Raw genomic sequence first — 13981 nt, forward strand, 5'->3', positions numbered from 1 at the left:
TTGTGGTCGGTGGTGCAGAATCTAGTTGGAGGCCTGTGGCTCTGTGTCCCCCAGAGGTCAGTACTGGGTCCAGTCTTTACTGTGAAGGTGACAGCTGGAACAGGTTGCCCAAAGAGGGTGTGCAGTCTCCTTCTCCGGGGATATTCAAAACCTGCCCGGATGCGATCCTGTGCAACGTGCTCTGGGTGACCCTGCTTGAACAGGAGGGTTGGACCAGATGATCTCCACAGGTTCCCTTCCAGCCTCAACCACTCATGACTTTTCTTCTACATTAACGACATTCACATTATCACAGACAGCAGACAATCAAACATGAGAATTTAAGTGTTACAATAAGAGGTAGGATAATGAATGGTGATAACCTTTGGCAAGTAGATCTGAGCATTCAAATTAGAGCAAGTAGCTGTAGATCCAGACAATGCTGAAGTTAGTACGTATAACTCAAAGGGAAAAGGAAGAAAATCAAAGAAGGAGTGAGAACAAAGATACCACTAGAACATGGAAATTCTTCTAAGGAACATGCTTAAAGAGCAGCAAGAATTGTTAATGCAGAAGATTGTTTATAATAATTTCATGAAATGAATCAATCAACATAACATAAGAGCTCATTAATCAACATGAAAGGGTGCTAGCTCCTCATTTTCTACTGGAATGCTTTGTGGGTTGTTTTTTATTTTTGGTAGTAAAAAAGATTACTTTTTTGATTTTGTTTTGTTTGTTTTTGTTTGTTTGTTTTTTGTTGCTTTTTGTTTTAAATGGAGAACTAGAGTTCTCCAAAAACATGCATGCTGGTGCTTGTGGGTACAAAATCACATCGCTATTTCAGAAGCCAAGTTGATGCTCCTATTACCAATTTGGCCTAGACAGTGCAAGTTTGTTCATGTAAGATTAAAGGGATGAGGTCTCTATGGCATATTGCAGTATGGTCCTTGGAATAAGATTCTCATTTACTAAATAAATTACTGTATATTACTGTATAATGGTGTTCACATTATAACTGACAATTAGCGCCATTAAAGAGAAAGCTCATAAACAGCCAAAGCTCACATCAAATTAACACAGTCATGATTAAAATCACTCTTCTGATTTCTGCTCTTCACAGAAATAATCAGCATTTTGCATAAAAATGAGTGCGAAGCAGCTCAAAATCACAGTTATGCTGGGATGGTGGTAGTGAACTCCGCCAGCACAGCACTGCCACGTCAGCTGTTTGCCTGCCTGTGCAGCTCTGAGCGCTGGGTTTCCCTCCCGGCAGGGAGCCCGCACGGCGAGCCCTGCCCGCCGCAAGCTCGGCGCAGGCAGGGCTGGTAACCGGCACGGTGACGCTGGAGATTAAAGTCTGCAATTACTCCTCTTGGCTCTAATGAGGGGAACCTGGGTTCTCTCCTGGCCTGAGGGAAGCTCTTCTTCTTTATTGTAATTCTGTCACTTCGCCATTTAAATGGTTTCTAGCATTTGCATGTTCATTTATACCGCTTCGACTTCAGAAAGAAAAAGAAAACCTGAGCAATTATAATGGAGAAGAACAATAACAAAATACAAAGGAGTCAGCAATTCATTAAAATTTAGAAACTGCAATGTCAAAAACTTTTCTTGACTTCAAGAAAAAAGGAGAGAGACTTTTTCTAAACTGGCACAGAGCCCACATCCTCATTAGGATTTGCGCTCCACTCGCCCAGCAATGCGCTAATGGTATCGCTTTAATCTTCAGCATCGCAGCACTAGCTTTACGGTGCTCACCAATGATGATGCTGAAATGGCAAGAAGGAGGAAAAAGGAAGCTTCAGGCCAATGCTGACCAGCGATGGTATCATGAACTGGCACCTGGCCGTGGACAAAAGCTTGAGACACATGGACATCTCTGTTCCTGAATGATACTTCAGAGAAAGCCAAACTTATAATGGCTTCATAAGGATCATCAAGGAAAATCTGATCAATAAATAAGTAATTGAGACCACATAATGAAGGAAACCATTTAGAATACCATTACATATGCCATGGTTTGAAAAGGAATCACAATATGCTGCATATGCATAAAAGTACTGCAAGATAATATGCCTTTGATCCGACATGCCTTTAAAGTAGGAAACAAAAAGGACATTCTCATATATCTTACCAACTAATTTAACATATAAATCACAAAAAAATATGATCCAGATGGGCTTCAATGAAGGAAACCAATTAACGTAGACAGCCTTACCATCTGACACATTAGTTGTAATAATAAAAACCAAACAACATGGTCAAACAATAATGCTCTGTATTATATCTGACATTTCTAATTAGTTTCTGCATCCTCTTCAAGAAAAAAGACTACCAGCGAGCACTTTGTTTCCCAGAGGAAAAAAACATCTAAACTTCATGTGTACAGAGCAAAGTCTATGGATGACGCTGATCTATCTGCGTTCCCGTGGGATGTGCTTTGGAACTAATGCGCTTTGCATAGTCCACATCTGGTTTCCCAATTAGACTCTGAAAATGTTTGCTTTCAACTGTATCACCACTGCAACTACTGCAGGCCTGGAGTGCCAATACCTGCACGCGCTCCTTAAAACCTTTACCTGTGTCCAGGGACCCAGAACAATCAGAGAGATTTGGGCTTCGGTTTCTGTAGGATGGGATTTATTTATTTATCCTTTCTCCAGCCTTCCTTCAAAATGTCTCAGAATGTCATTTCTCAAAGGAAGTACGGTATTTCTGGCACAGACCTCCCAGAATCAGGCTGTAAGGGTTGCATCAGACAGTTGCATGCTGAACTACAATTAGCATTACAAATTAAAAGCTCCACCACGCATACATGTACAGTTACTCTTTGAGATGTAAAATCTCAATTGTATGGACTGCTTTTGCATGTATCGGCAAGAGGAACACAGTTTCATCACCTTAGAAATTCTGGTTATTTTGAGCATCCTTTAAAATCCACCCATGAAAATCCTTTTCAGCACATGATTTAATAAAGTGGATCAACATTTGGAAATCTTGGGTAGGTGGTACATAGCAAAACAACGGGGACAGACTTGTTTTGGAAACTGCTCTTCTTTTAAAAAATAGTAAAGGAAAGACTGTGGGAATTCTGCTAATACATTCATATTCAGAAAGGTCAGAGATCAGAGGCTCGTGTCATTGCAATGAATACAAATCACTTGGAAAATTACATTTTCGTTATTAGGATTAACACTAAACCTATTCGATATAGCAAATTATTTTGCACAGCATTCATAAACAGTAATGAAATTCAGAAAGGCAGATTCTTCTTTTTCAAAAATAATATTTAAAGATGACAAAATTAGTATTCCAACCAGTTGAAAAGAAAATAAAGAATATTTAAAGAAAAGGAAAAATATTTCTTAAGAATTTTCTTTTTTTTCAAAGTAAAATAACATCCATTTATCAAGCCAGTATCAAATAACCTTGGCATCATAAGCAAGGGTTTGTGAAATCGAAATACTATTTCTGACACTACCAAGAAGGCCAAGGATCCTTTACCATCTCCCCTCCCTAAAATTTCAAAAGAGGCATTGACTGGCTTTGCAGACTTCCTGAGTGTTCCTTCTGCCTCCCCAAAACAGTCCTAATGAATACCAGCACTGACAATTGAGACAGAGAGGGAAGCATGACAGGCCTTTGCTCTGTGTGTTCAGGGTGGCCCGTCGTGAGAAATCGCAGCTTCATCAAACCAGAAGCTGTTGGAAAAAGTTTGCAATAAATTAATAAATAAACAAATCTCTGCCTCTGACCATCCAACCTATAGCTTCAGGTATTACTGGGAGGCAAAACAATTTTTCTAATTCATTTGGCGGGGCAGTTGGAGCAGACAGATGCAAACAATGATTTAATTTTTTTTTTTTTGGTCCGGTCTATTACAACCTTCCTTTGCACTTTGGGAGCCCATTCCCACCCTCTGAAAAAGTGACTTGGCTAAAGTGACATGTGATTCATTATGGCAAGTTAGGGCCTGAATTAAGTTCCTGAAAGACCCAGTTGACAAGAAAACCACTTCTGTCCACACGTGAGCTTTCTGGGCAAGCACAGGACCCCACAAGCTGCTCCCATCCACATGCCACACCAGGATGCAACCTGATTTGAAAGCATGTATCTGGTTACCAACAAGAAAAGGTAATTCCAGATAACACCTGTTTTATTTCACCATGCAAAACCCTTGAATATAAAGTGAAAAGCATTGACAAACTCCGTTGACAAAGAAGACATTGCACTGCCCACTGACAGACCTGGGACTATCAGACCCAACTGCACTGTGCTCCCCAGCAGCCCAAGGACTCTCCCTGCCGTCTGAAGACACATCTTTGCGCTCAGCTGCTGATGGCTGCCCAGCCCCGTGCCCTGAACACGGCTGCTTTCACAGGGTGCTGTGCCCGAGCCGATATCTTGCTCCTGCTGTGGCACAGCGTTCTGCCGTGCTAGCTGTGCAGCTGGCTCAGGTCTGGCTGGCTCCTGCACAAGCAAAGTGAACCCACAGCTGTTTGTGCAGCTCCTTGAGATGCCCTGCTAGCACAAGGCAAGGGGCTGCAGCTGAACACGGGTAGGCAGAGGGCCGTACGCACGGAAGGAAGCAATGCCAATGAAAGACGGCAGTCTCAGCACGATGGCTCCCAAACCGCTGCTAGCTATTTGTTTGTAAGCATCATGGGAAAGAAAAGATTTGAAGGACAACGAGGTCACTTTGCGGATATTTGCAAGAAGATCCTCCCACACATGAAAAGCTTATGGGAGAAGCCAGAAAAGTGACTGTTTGAAACTTAGCCCATGGGACGCAAAAGCTGGCAACGCTAGCAAAGCAGAGCTCAGAGCTGACATTGCAAAAGCACATAAGAGATGATAGATAGAGTGCTGCGAGGGCCGGAAGGGCCTTGAAAGTGATATGTTCACTGAAGGAAACATTGCCCTATTTCACAGTCATCTCAAACTACTGCAATACATTCTGATTTTATTTTTTCGAGAACATAAGCACATGTCTTTCCACTCACCTCAACAGGGAACCTCTTGCCATTGATGCTGTGCTCGGAGCCTGCTGATCCATTGCTTTGACCCCAGTGGAACTCCACCTTCTCTGCCTTGAATCTGCCCGGCAGCCCGGCACCACTGACAAAATAATCGTCCTTCAGCAGGATAGCAACTGCACACACAGAACAAGGAGAAGGATGTTCTTAGCACAATTTTTTGAAGCATTTACGGTTTTTACTCATTATACTACAATACTTCTTCTGATGCAAATAAAAAGTGAGGTCATCATTTTTCTCTTTACAGGGATTGGTTTTTTTAAAAAAAAAGAAAGGCTCCAAGTAATGCTGGCTAATTAAGGAAGTGATTATGAAACTACATAGTCTACAGAAAATCACAAAGGCCAAATTTCTCAAGGACTTTTTGGCCTCCTCATTGGACATTGATTAAAATTTAAATGGCAAACTTCATTAAGAACTATTTAATGTGGTTGCAGGGACTAACGACCAACCATGTTTCTTGGCCTTGCGATTCACTAAAGTCTGCGGATCACCAGTTCAATCCTCTGTTTGTTGGATTCCCTCTATGTTATCAGGGGAAAAAAAAAAAAAAAAAGCCTGTGCCCCTGTGCCCTGTCCCACCTCTACTGCTGGATATGTCAGGTACGTTCCTTAAGCTCCCTGCTTCTCCCTTCTGTAAAACTGGGAGAGTGACAATAACTTTTTTTGAGACCCACTCATGCAAAGCCCTCCATAAGAACTGGGTTTTATTACAGTAACTCTGACATTATTATTATGTGATTCAGTTAAGGGTCAAAAGGATCTTCTTTGTATTTTCTTTTCATTTCCAAAAGCCTTTATAACAATAAAAGTTTGATGTCCAAACAGAGGGCAAAGTCATATGGTGGAAGACAGTACATGTTACAGGGGTGGTCCCACTATCAACTAAATCCAGCTTTCCAACATCCATGTCAGTTGCTCTCACTACAAGACCACCTTCCTTTCTAGCATTTCCCATTTTTAACATTCACAATTCCTAATAATGACTCCTTATAAAATCATTTCTTCTCATCCCTTGCAAAACTAGCGCTTAAAAACAAAACTAAAATTAGCATTTTGTTCTTGTAAAAGCGATTGCAGACCACCACTTGCTGTGCCCAGAATCCTGTGATTAAAGTTTTGTGGTTTTTTATTTTTTTTTTCAATGGGAAAAGCTTAACACACAAGGATTTCTCTCTGTTCTCAATCCAACTGTGTCATCACAACAGGAACATTAATATAAATCCATTTTTATTATGTAACAGGGAGGATTTTATTCACTGCTGAAAAAACTAAAAGGGTAGTTGTGAAATAGAAGTTATTCCTCTGTTGGTGAATCACTGGCAGGCTGTTGCTGCAGGCTAGGCTTTCTGCCACACCAGGGCTGCTCTCCATGTGAGTACAGGCAGTTGGCTAAAGCAGCCTCATCTCAGGTGCAAGCGTGCAATTAAGAGACATCTAAACATTAAATTGTTTATGTTAAAACCACCTAAATGTTGAGTTGCATGAGATGTTCAGATGTTTCTAAACTGTGCCAGTGACATCACGGGGCTCTTCCATGATTTCTGGTTCCTCTGCATCAAAGTATTTGTGTAGGAAGACTGCTGGTGTGGGACTGGCTGTAGGTTGCTGTTTGTGTCAGCCAGGATACCAATGTATCCTTACTGAAACACAAGTGATTAGAAGCTCCACTGCTCTCTTCTCTTACGAAATTCTCAGTGAGCTCGGCAGTGTTTTAGATACCAAAAATCTCACCCAACTGGTTAGAAATTCCATAGACAAAATTCTAGGAGATGAGGAATACACGAAAGCAGATTTGTGTGCATCTGTTAAAAATCTCTGTGGGGATTCAGTTGCATCTAATAAATATTTGATAGTTCCTAAATCATTTATGGCTCTGTCAGGGGTCATTTTACTTGTTTTAGATGAATAATTAAAAGGATAATTAGGAGGATGTACAATCTGAAATGTTCATCTAATTGTTCATTTTACAGTATTTCTTACACTGCTGAGCTGTACAACACATGTTCCCATCACCTTCCTATTTTAGCAGCATGTCCTTATTTCCAGTGATCTGGGGGCTTCCCTTCCCTCCCCTCCACACGACTTCTGGTTTTCAGGGCTGGAACAACCAAACACCGTGTCGGTGGGCTTCGGGAGCCACCGCGTTTATCCAGTAATTTACTCAGAGTGCACACCAAAGAATCAATCCCCCACACCTACTCAGTTTAAAACACTATATAATTTAGATTTCAAAACCAAAGGAGGTGGCGCACAACTACCAGGATCACAATTGTGTGATGCCATTTGCAGGATCAGGCCTGGAGCTGTGTGCCTGTCACCTTCCTGAGGGAAAAACCCGTCCTGGATACAAAGCAGCTCTTCCCCCTTCCTAAGCAGGGCAGCTGGACAGATATACACACCACACCTGCAGAGTACTTAACAGAAACACACCTCTGGCAGAAGTTTTGGTAGTTTTTTTTTTGTTTTTTTTTAAGTGGCCAGTGTTTTTTGAAGTGATCTAAGGAGGGGTAAAGCGGCAGTGTCCGTGTAATGCTGGCGAGAGGCCTGCTCCCACAGGTGCTCTGCGGCCTCAGGGCAGGTTGGGCCTGCGGAATCCCTGTCAGCCTCAGGCCTGGCTGAGGCCAGCTAGCACTTAATTATAAGGTGGCACAAGCAAAAATAACTAGGAAATGTGCTTATACTATCCAAGTGATCCTTACCACTTGGGAACCAGCTACTTCAGGGATGAAATCAAACCCACATTAGTGCCTTTGCCAGCGTAATCATGCACAAAAGCATTTCTAGTTAAGGCAGAGGCATAATGAATCCATTTTCATTTCCTGAATGAAGCTCTGTTTTCTGTACATTGTCTGTCCTTTACCTGATATGGGGGGAAAAGAAAGAGTACAACAGTTCTAAAGAGCAGTAACCTCTTTGCCTTTTAACATTTCACAGCATAAAAATAAGTAATTGTTCTGTCCTAAAAAAAAATATTAAAAAAATACTAGTCCAATAGCAATAACAATAACCCAAGCGACACATTTCCTGCCAGATAATGAGCATCAAGGTTAAGGGCCTTTGGCTTTCCCGTGGACCCTGGTGTCTTTTAACCAGTCATTAATTGCTGAGAAATGCCCTCTACATCCATCACTATTGCTTAAACAGTTATTTAGTTTACTATCTCTGTCAGTCTGCAATATGAAGGTCTCACGTGGCCATCTGCTCCAAGACTTTGCTGCCAAAATGCATCGCAATTTATGGCACAACCTGCCTCTACTTTCTACCCATAAGCCAAAACATCCTACTTGGTTTGCTGCTCTGCCACTTACCACTTTAAAAAATTAATCCCAGACAAGTTTCTTCGAAAGGTCAGAAAACCAAGAAAGGGAATGGAACTTGATAAAATAAGGGAGGAGTTAAGCGCTTAGCAGAAGAAATCACAGATGACAGCAAGGCAAAGAGAGTCTTCGTGTTACCAGTAAAAGATTGTAAGTTACCCAAGAAAAATGACAGTTACCGTTGCCCTGAAAAGCAATAACTTGTCAGCAAAAATCCATACCCCAATGGGTGAAGAAATCAAGTAGAGCAGCAGTGCTAAAATCACCCAGCAGAGGAGACCAAAGATACAGCTTTCACTGCCAACTGCGTGGAGACTGGAAAATTCGCTGGCACGTTTCAGTTCAACATAGTTTCCTATTATATGTGCAGCAATATGTTCCTATTATACATGCAGTATAGCATTAGCATCTTTCTTAGAAGAAGAGCACCATCCTTTTTTCTTGGTATTTCTAATTATATTTATTGCTGGTTACTACAAACACTCCTTTGTGACCAAAAGAGCAGGGTGCATAACATGAATAGATTAATTAAGCACCAAATTTCCATAGCATTCAGCCTTCCCCGAACCTCATTTTGTTACAAAGGCCAACAAACTCAGAATTTCAAAGCAAACAGGAGCATTTCTTAGCGAAGCTGAAAAAAACCTCAGTAATGCATCAAAAACCCAAGCTATGCTTGATGGTGGTTTACATTAACTAGATTTGCTTTGTGGTAAAGGAAAACAGGATCACAGCCTGTCACTCCATCTCATCTGAGGAGCAATAACTCCCAACTCCCACTACATCCCTGAATCGCTGGAACAGGATCTAAGGCATCTTGTGGACTCCAGGTTGTGGCTCACACCCAAAGTCCCCTGGAAGCCATGGGCGTATCCGAGGTCAGGCTCCGTGCACAACTGCGTTGCACACTCCCGGAGCAGGTACGTGCCCTGGGTTTTGCTAGCAGACCTTCTGCCTAGGAACCTGTTACCTAAAGCACTACAGACACACATGTCGAATGTTAATAAAGATAAAAATATACTTCCAATAAATAAAATTGAATTAATTAGCAGTTTAATCCAATTCCCTAAAAAATTTGACCTTGTCATATGAAGAGGGTAGCCTTGTAATTTCTGCTTTTTACGTTTTTAGAATTAAAGAGTAATCAAATGCATGCAGCTTTGCATATAAATCAACCTTGACCTTTTGGTGAACTGTTTTGGTAAAAATAAGCAGTACTCTGACTGTTCTTTTCTCTGAAAGCCAGAGCAGACAGAGGAGAAGAGGATTCAGTTCAGTGAAGAACACAGTGCTATAATCATATCAGAAACACATTAATAAGCTCCCACTACTTTGAGCAGTTATTGCTCTTTCTTCTCTAAAACATCACGATTTCTAAGACTTCTCCTTTCCTACAAAAGTCTGAGCCTTGCATCTCAGCATTCTTTTGGATTAGATGTTACAGCCTCCCCAAAGCTGATAATTCAAGGTTACACCTTGAAACTCTTATACAGCCTTTTATTCTGAGGAACAACTGACTACCAAGAGAATTATTTTATATTGAGAGCCTAAAAAAAAAAATAAAAAAAACCAAACCTTAAAATCTGCAGAACTAGCTTTGCACAGAATGCAAAGGCAGAGATAGGAGGCTGCTGCTGGAAAATTATATTAAAAAAAAAAAAAAAAGCAAACCCCAAACAACAGAACAACATTTCAACAAATGAAAAAGGAGGAGGGTGAAACATGGCTTGAATTTTTAATTGACTGCAGGCACGCTATGGAGACAAACAGAAAAGGACGTACCCGTTTTTCCTGTGTTTTTCATCCAAGTCTTGTTAGAAGATTCATTGTCAAAACCATCAAGCTGCAGTTCTTGGTACTCGTCTCCGACATGAGCCTGATGGTCTACGATGTCTATGGGAGACTGGTGAGACCCTCCGCACTTCTCACTAGAAGTAACCCAGTGCTCGGGACCATAGGTACCTGTTAAAAAATACCAATGTAAATTAATATTCCAGTGGCTCAGCAGTTCTGGATAATGCTTAAGAAAGAGGATGAAGCACTTAAGCTCCCCAGGTAACACCACTGCTGTTACGCTTCCACATTTGAAAAAGGTTAAGACTTGTAAACTTATGAAGAGATCGAAATCCATTAGCTTCATGCCGTACTCAAACTTTGCCTCTAGCAGTAAAGAACAATGGCCTTTTTTTTTTTTAATTACTATTCTATAAAACTATCTGCAATTCCCGAGTTCTTCATGCATATGTTATGAATTAGCATGGTTTTACAGGAACTTTCCTAAAGCTTCAGCCATAATATATTAGTATATATTTACCTTTTTACATGAGATACATAATGTACTGGCTATGCATTAACTTGCATTTGTGCAATACTCTGCTTAGATAGTATGATCTTTATTAATGATCTCATTTATTTGGGTGGTTTTGAAACCAGAAAAGATGAAAATAAAGATTTAAACCAAAGGGGATATTAGTAAATTCGAAGAAAGCAAGAAAATATAAAACGCAAACTCTTGATGGAGGAAATAAAGACAACAATAATTGATCAGGAAAATACTCTAACTTTCTTTTGTTGTTCTTACATGAGTTTTCTGTTTTGCTTATTAGCACAGTCTGTTCTCACCTGATCTAAGCTACTCTCTCAAAACAAGTCAAGTGTTAGCAGTAAAGTTGAAGGTCATGGTCTGTCATGGTGTGGTGGTGGAGCTGCGAGAGGTGGTATTGCAGACCACAGCTCAAGCTGCCGCAGCCCGAACCCACCCTGCCCATTCTACAAGGCTCTCCAGCAAGAACAGTCAATAAAAATAGCACGTGGAAATAAAAGGTTTCAGACAAAGCCCTTGCTGTCCCCACCACAGACCACCTCTAGAAGCAATACAACACCAGGGGCCTCAACAGCACGCAGAGGAGGATCTCCAGTGAGTTTCAAATTTTTCTTACAACCTCCCTCTCCAACTCTTAAATTGCATTAACAGAGACTAAGAGATTGTGTTCCTGTGAGTGCAAACAGTTGTCCACGCTCCTGAAGTAACAGCACAGAGTTCTTGCAAAGCACTTTTCCCTCACAGTTCTTTAAGTGCTTTACAGCAGGGATCAGCACCCTTATTCTCATGTAAAGACAGGGAAAGTGATGAGCTGAGGGAAGCAATTTGCCCGAGCTCTTCCACCAAACCAAGTTACAACCCGGAGCCAAACTCCAGTCTCCTGAGACCTCTGATGTCACACCTGTTCTGTACCTCTGAACTACACAGTCAGCATGTCTGCTTTGTAGCATCCAGCAGCAAATGATGCGCCCATATGCATTTATTCCCCTTGCATCTGAGAAACATATGTAAATTCAATTAGTGCCATCCAAACACAGCAGTTGGGAAGGCCCGTTTCTTTGGCCCCTGGGTTTTAACGTGTCTAGTTGCAAAATGCATTTTTCCTATCTTCCCTTGGGCTGATGCAGGACACTTAATCAGCAGCAAGATTTTGTGCATTACCCATCATATGCAAATGCTCTATGGTAAGGAAAACAACATCAAAGTGTTTTATTTTAATCTACAATTAAGCAAAATTGCACCATCCTTTAAAAGTCATTTACATCACCTGCCCAGGTTAAAGAATCAGTTTTGTTTATCTCATTGTTCAACTTGTATTGTCAGCAAAAGCCACTTTTAGTTAATTTCCCAATGTACCACAACTAAGGAGAACAAAATTATTAAAAAAGCCCTACATTGGGAAACCTAAACGTGTTCCACTTGTAGAGTTTTTTTTTTTCCCTGAATCAGGATGCTCTTATTAATTGTTTTGCAGTGAATTAACTGGCAATTCAGATTTACTTACCGTATAACCTTGCATTTACTCCATGAAATTTAGGAATTTGTTTTAGAATGTTTAGTCCTGCACACAATCATCAAACCTGCCAGCTCTCATTTTTTGGCTTTGTTATAAACATATGGTGAGCTTTTCAAAAGCACTCTGCTCACAGAGGCTATCGCAATGGTTTCAGCTGTGGTTTCAAAAGCTGTGCACTCAATTTTTTTTATTATTATTTTTTTAGTATTTTGGTGACCTCTCAACCAATGGGGAGATCTTATTTTTGAATAAGCTGATTTATTTTAATAGGCATTGCAGGGTTACCTCCATGCATCTCATCACAAAGGCTTTTTTTTATGATTCTTCTTATCATTATCATTGTTATTTTTAAGTGTAGCCAGCTCTCAACCAATTTGCAGTGAAAATTGTCTTGTCGAAATGAATAAAATAAGCCATAAGGGTAAACGAGCAAGCAAAACATCTTGTTGAGTTAAAACCTCAAGTGACTTAGGTACCTGGATTGACTCTTGCTGAAATACAGTTTTTCACTGCCCAGACTTCAAAAGGCTTTTAGGCCTTTGTGTCACTTAAACAAGCTTATTAAAAAAAAAAGTCTTTTTTTTTTTAATTTAACTTGTTTGAATTAATTTAATATAGCAATACACTCTTTTTAAAAACACAGTAGCTTCACCTGGTTCTAAATCTATAATTTACCAAAAAAAGAAAAAAAAAAAAAGCCTAATACTAGCTGTTATCTTCATGTGATAGTGTTAGTTTTCATACAGAAAATGTTTCCATGTGCTGAATTAGCTAAAGGAAAATATAATGCAGTGAAACTCTCTCAGCAATTCAAAACCCCAATTCAGTGCCGGTGCTGTGACTCCAAGCCCTGACATCCCAAATTACAGCCAGAAGGCTAAGCTCTGATTTAAAGGTTCGAGACCTGCTAGTTAAAATCAGCACAGGATTTTATAAACGGCTGAGCTTTTCATTAATTCCTTTCCGAACTTTTTGATATGCAAAGTGTTACATGCAATATGACCTACACCATTATGGCAGCAATTCTAGACAGAAATAGAGGCCACAACCTCAACACCGCCATCCCAGCCGCGCGGGGCTGGGGCCATCCCAGCTTTAACAATTAGTGTGATAAGGCGCGGCTGGGGGGAGGCAGGAAAGAAGGAAATTTTACTTTTTGAGTTTGAGACCAAAGTAAATCAACTCTCTCTCCAACGCAGGAAAAACAAGCTCAACAAATTGTAATCAAGACCAGTGCAGTGGGATTCATTTATTCCCTGGTAGCCATCAGAAGGTTTAAGTCTAACTGCCTGCTTTTTTCCATGGACATTCAAGTGCAGTTTTAATTGAAACTGATCTTCCACTACAGATTTCAAATTAATTCTTCTTCCAAGTGTCTCATGCTCCAGACATCCTTGCCTTGCAAAAAACCCTATATCATTAGAGGAGGAAATAGAACGCTTTTTCTAAGCTTGCAGGTATTGATTACCTATTCCTTCCATCAAAGCACAATTGCCATTCTGCACTGTATAAATCTCTTCAGTGTTAGACACTTTATAAAGTACCGAGAATTATATCATTAATCATTTGCAGTTGCACCTGTCTTGCTTTATTGAATTCTTTGTTTTTTAGAACTTTAAATAAATGCTTTTAAATAAAAACATGACACTAAATAAAGACTCTGTTTCACTTAAGCCTAGCAAAAAAATCCCTCCGTTCTGTGTGTAACATTTACCCATCTGAGACAGATAACTTATGGCTGTTTGTACTTCATTTTTCCAACAGCGAGCATTACGGCTTTCATCAAATAAAATTTGGAATGAAT

At 40.4% G+C, this 13981-nt stretch overlaps 1 protein-coding gene across 2 annotated transcripts in view; it reads right to left on the reverse strand.

Annotated features, from left to right (window-relative positions):
• PTPRG (protein tyrosine phosphatase receptor type G) overlaps nucleotides 1-13981 on the reverse strand; it is a 402421-nt gene that overhangs the window by 176711 nt on the left and 211729 nt on the right. For both annotated transcript variants that reach the window (XM_067003205.1, XM_048069739.2), the window contains 2 exons: nucleotides 10121-10300; nucleotides 4986-5134 (listed from right to left, as the gene is read on the reverse strand). In XM_067003205.1, coding sequence (XP_066859306.1) covers nucleotides 4986-5134; nucleotides 10121-10300 — 329 coding nt within the window. The remainder of the gene's footprint in view (nucleotides 1-4985; nucleotides 5135-10120; nucleotides 10301-13981) is intronic.

The sequence above is a fragment of the Anser cygnoides genome, chromosome 10, assembly GCF_040182565.1.
Source record: "Anser cygnoides isolate HZ-2024a breed goose chromosome 10, Taihu_goose_T2T_genome, whole genome shotgun sequence".
Lineage (NCBI taxonomy): Eukaryota > Metazoa > Chordata > Aves > Anseriformes > Anatidae > Anser > Anser cygnoides.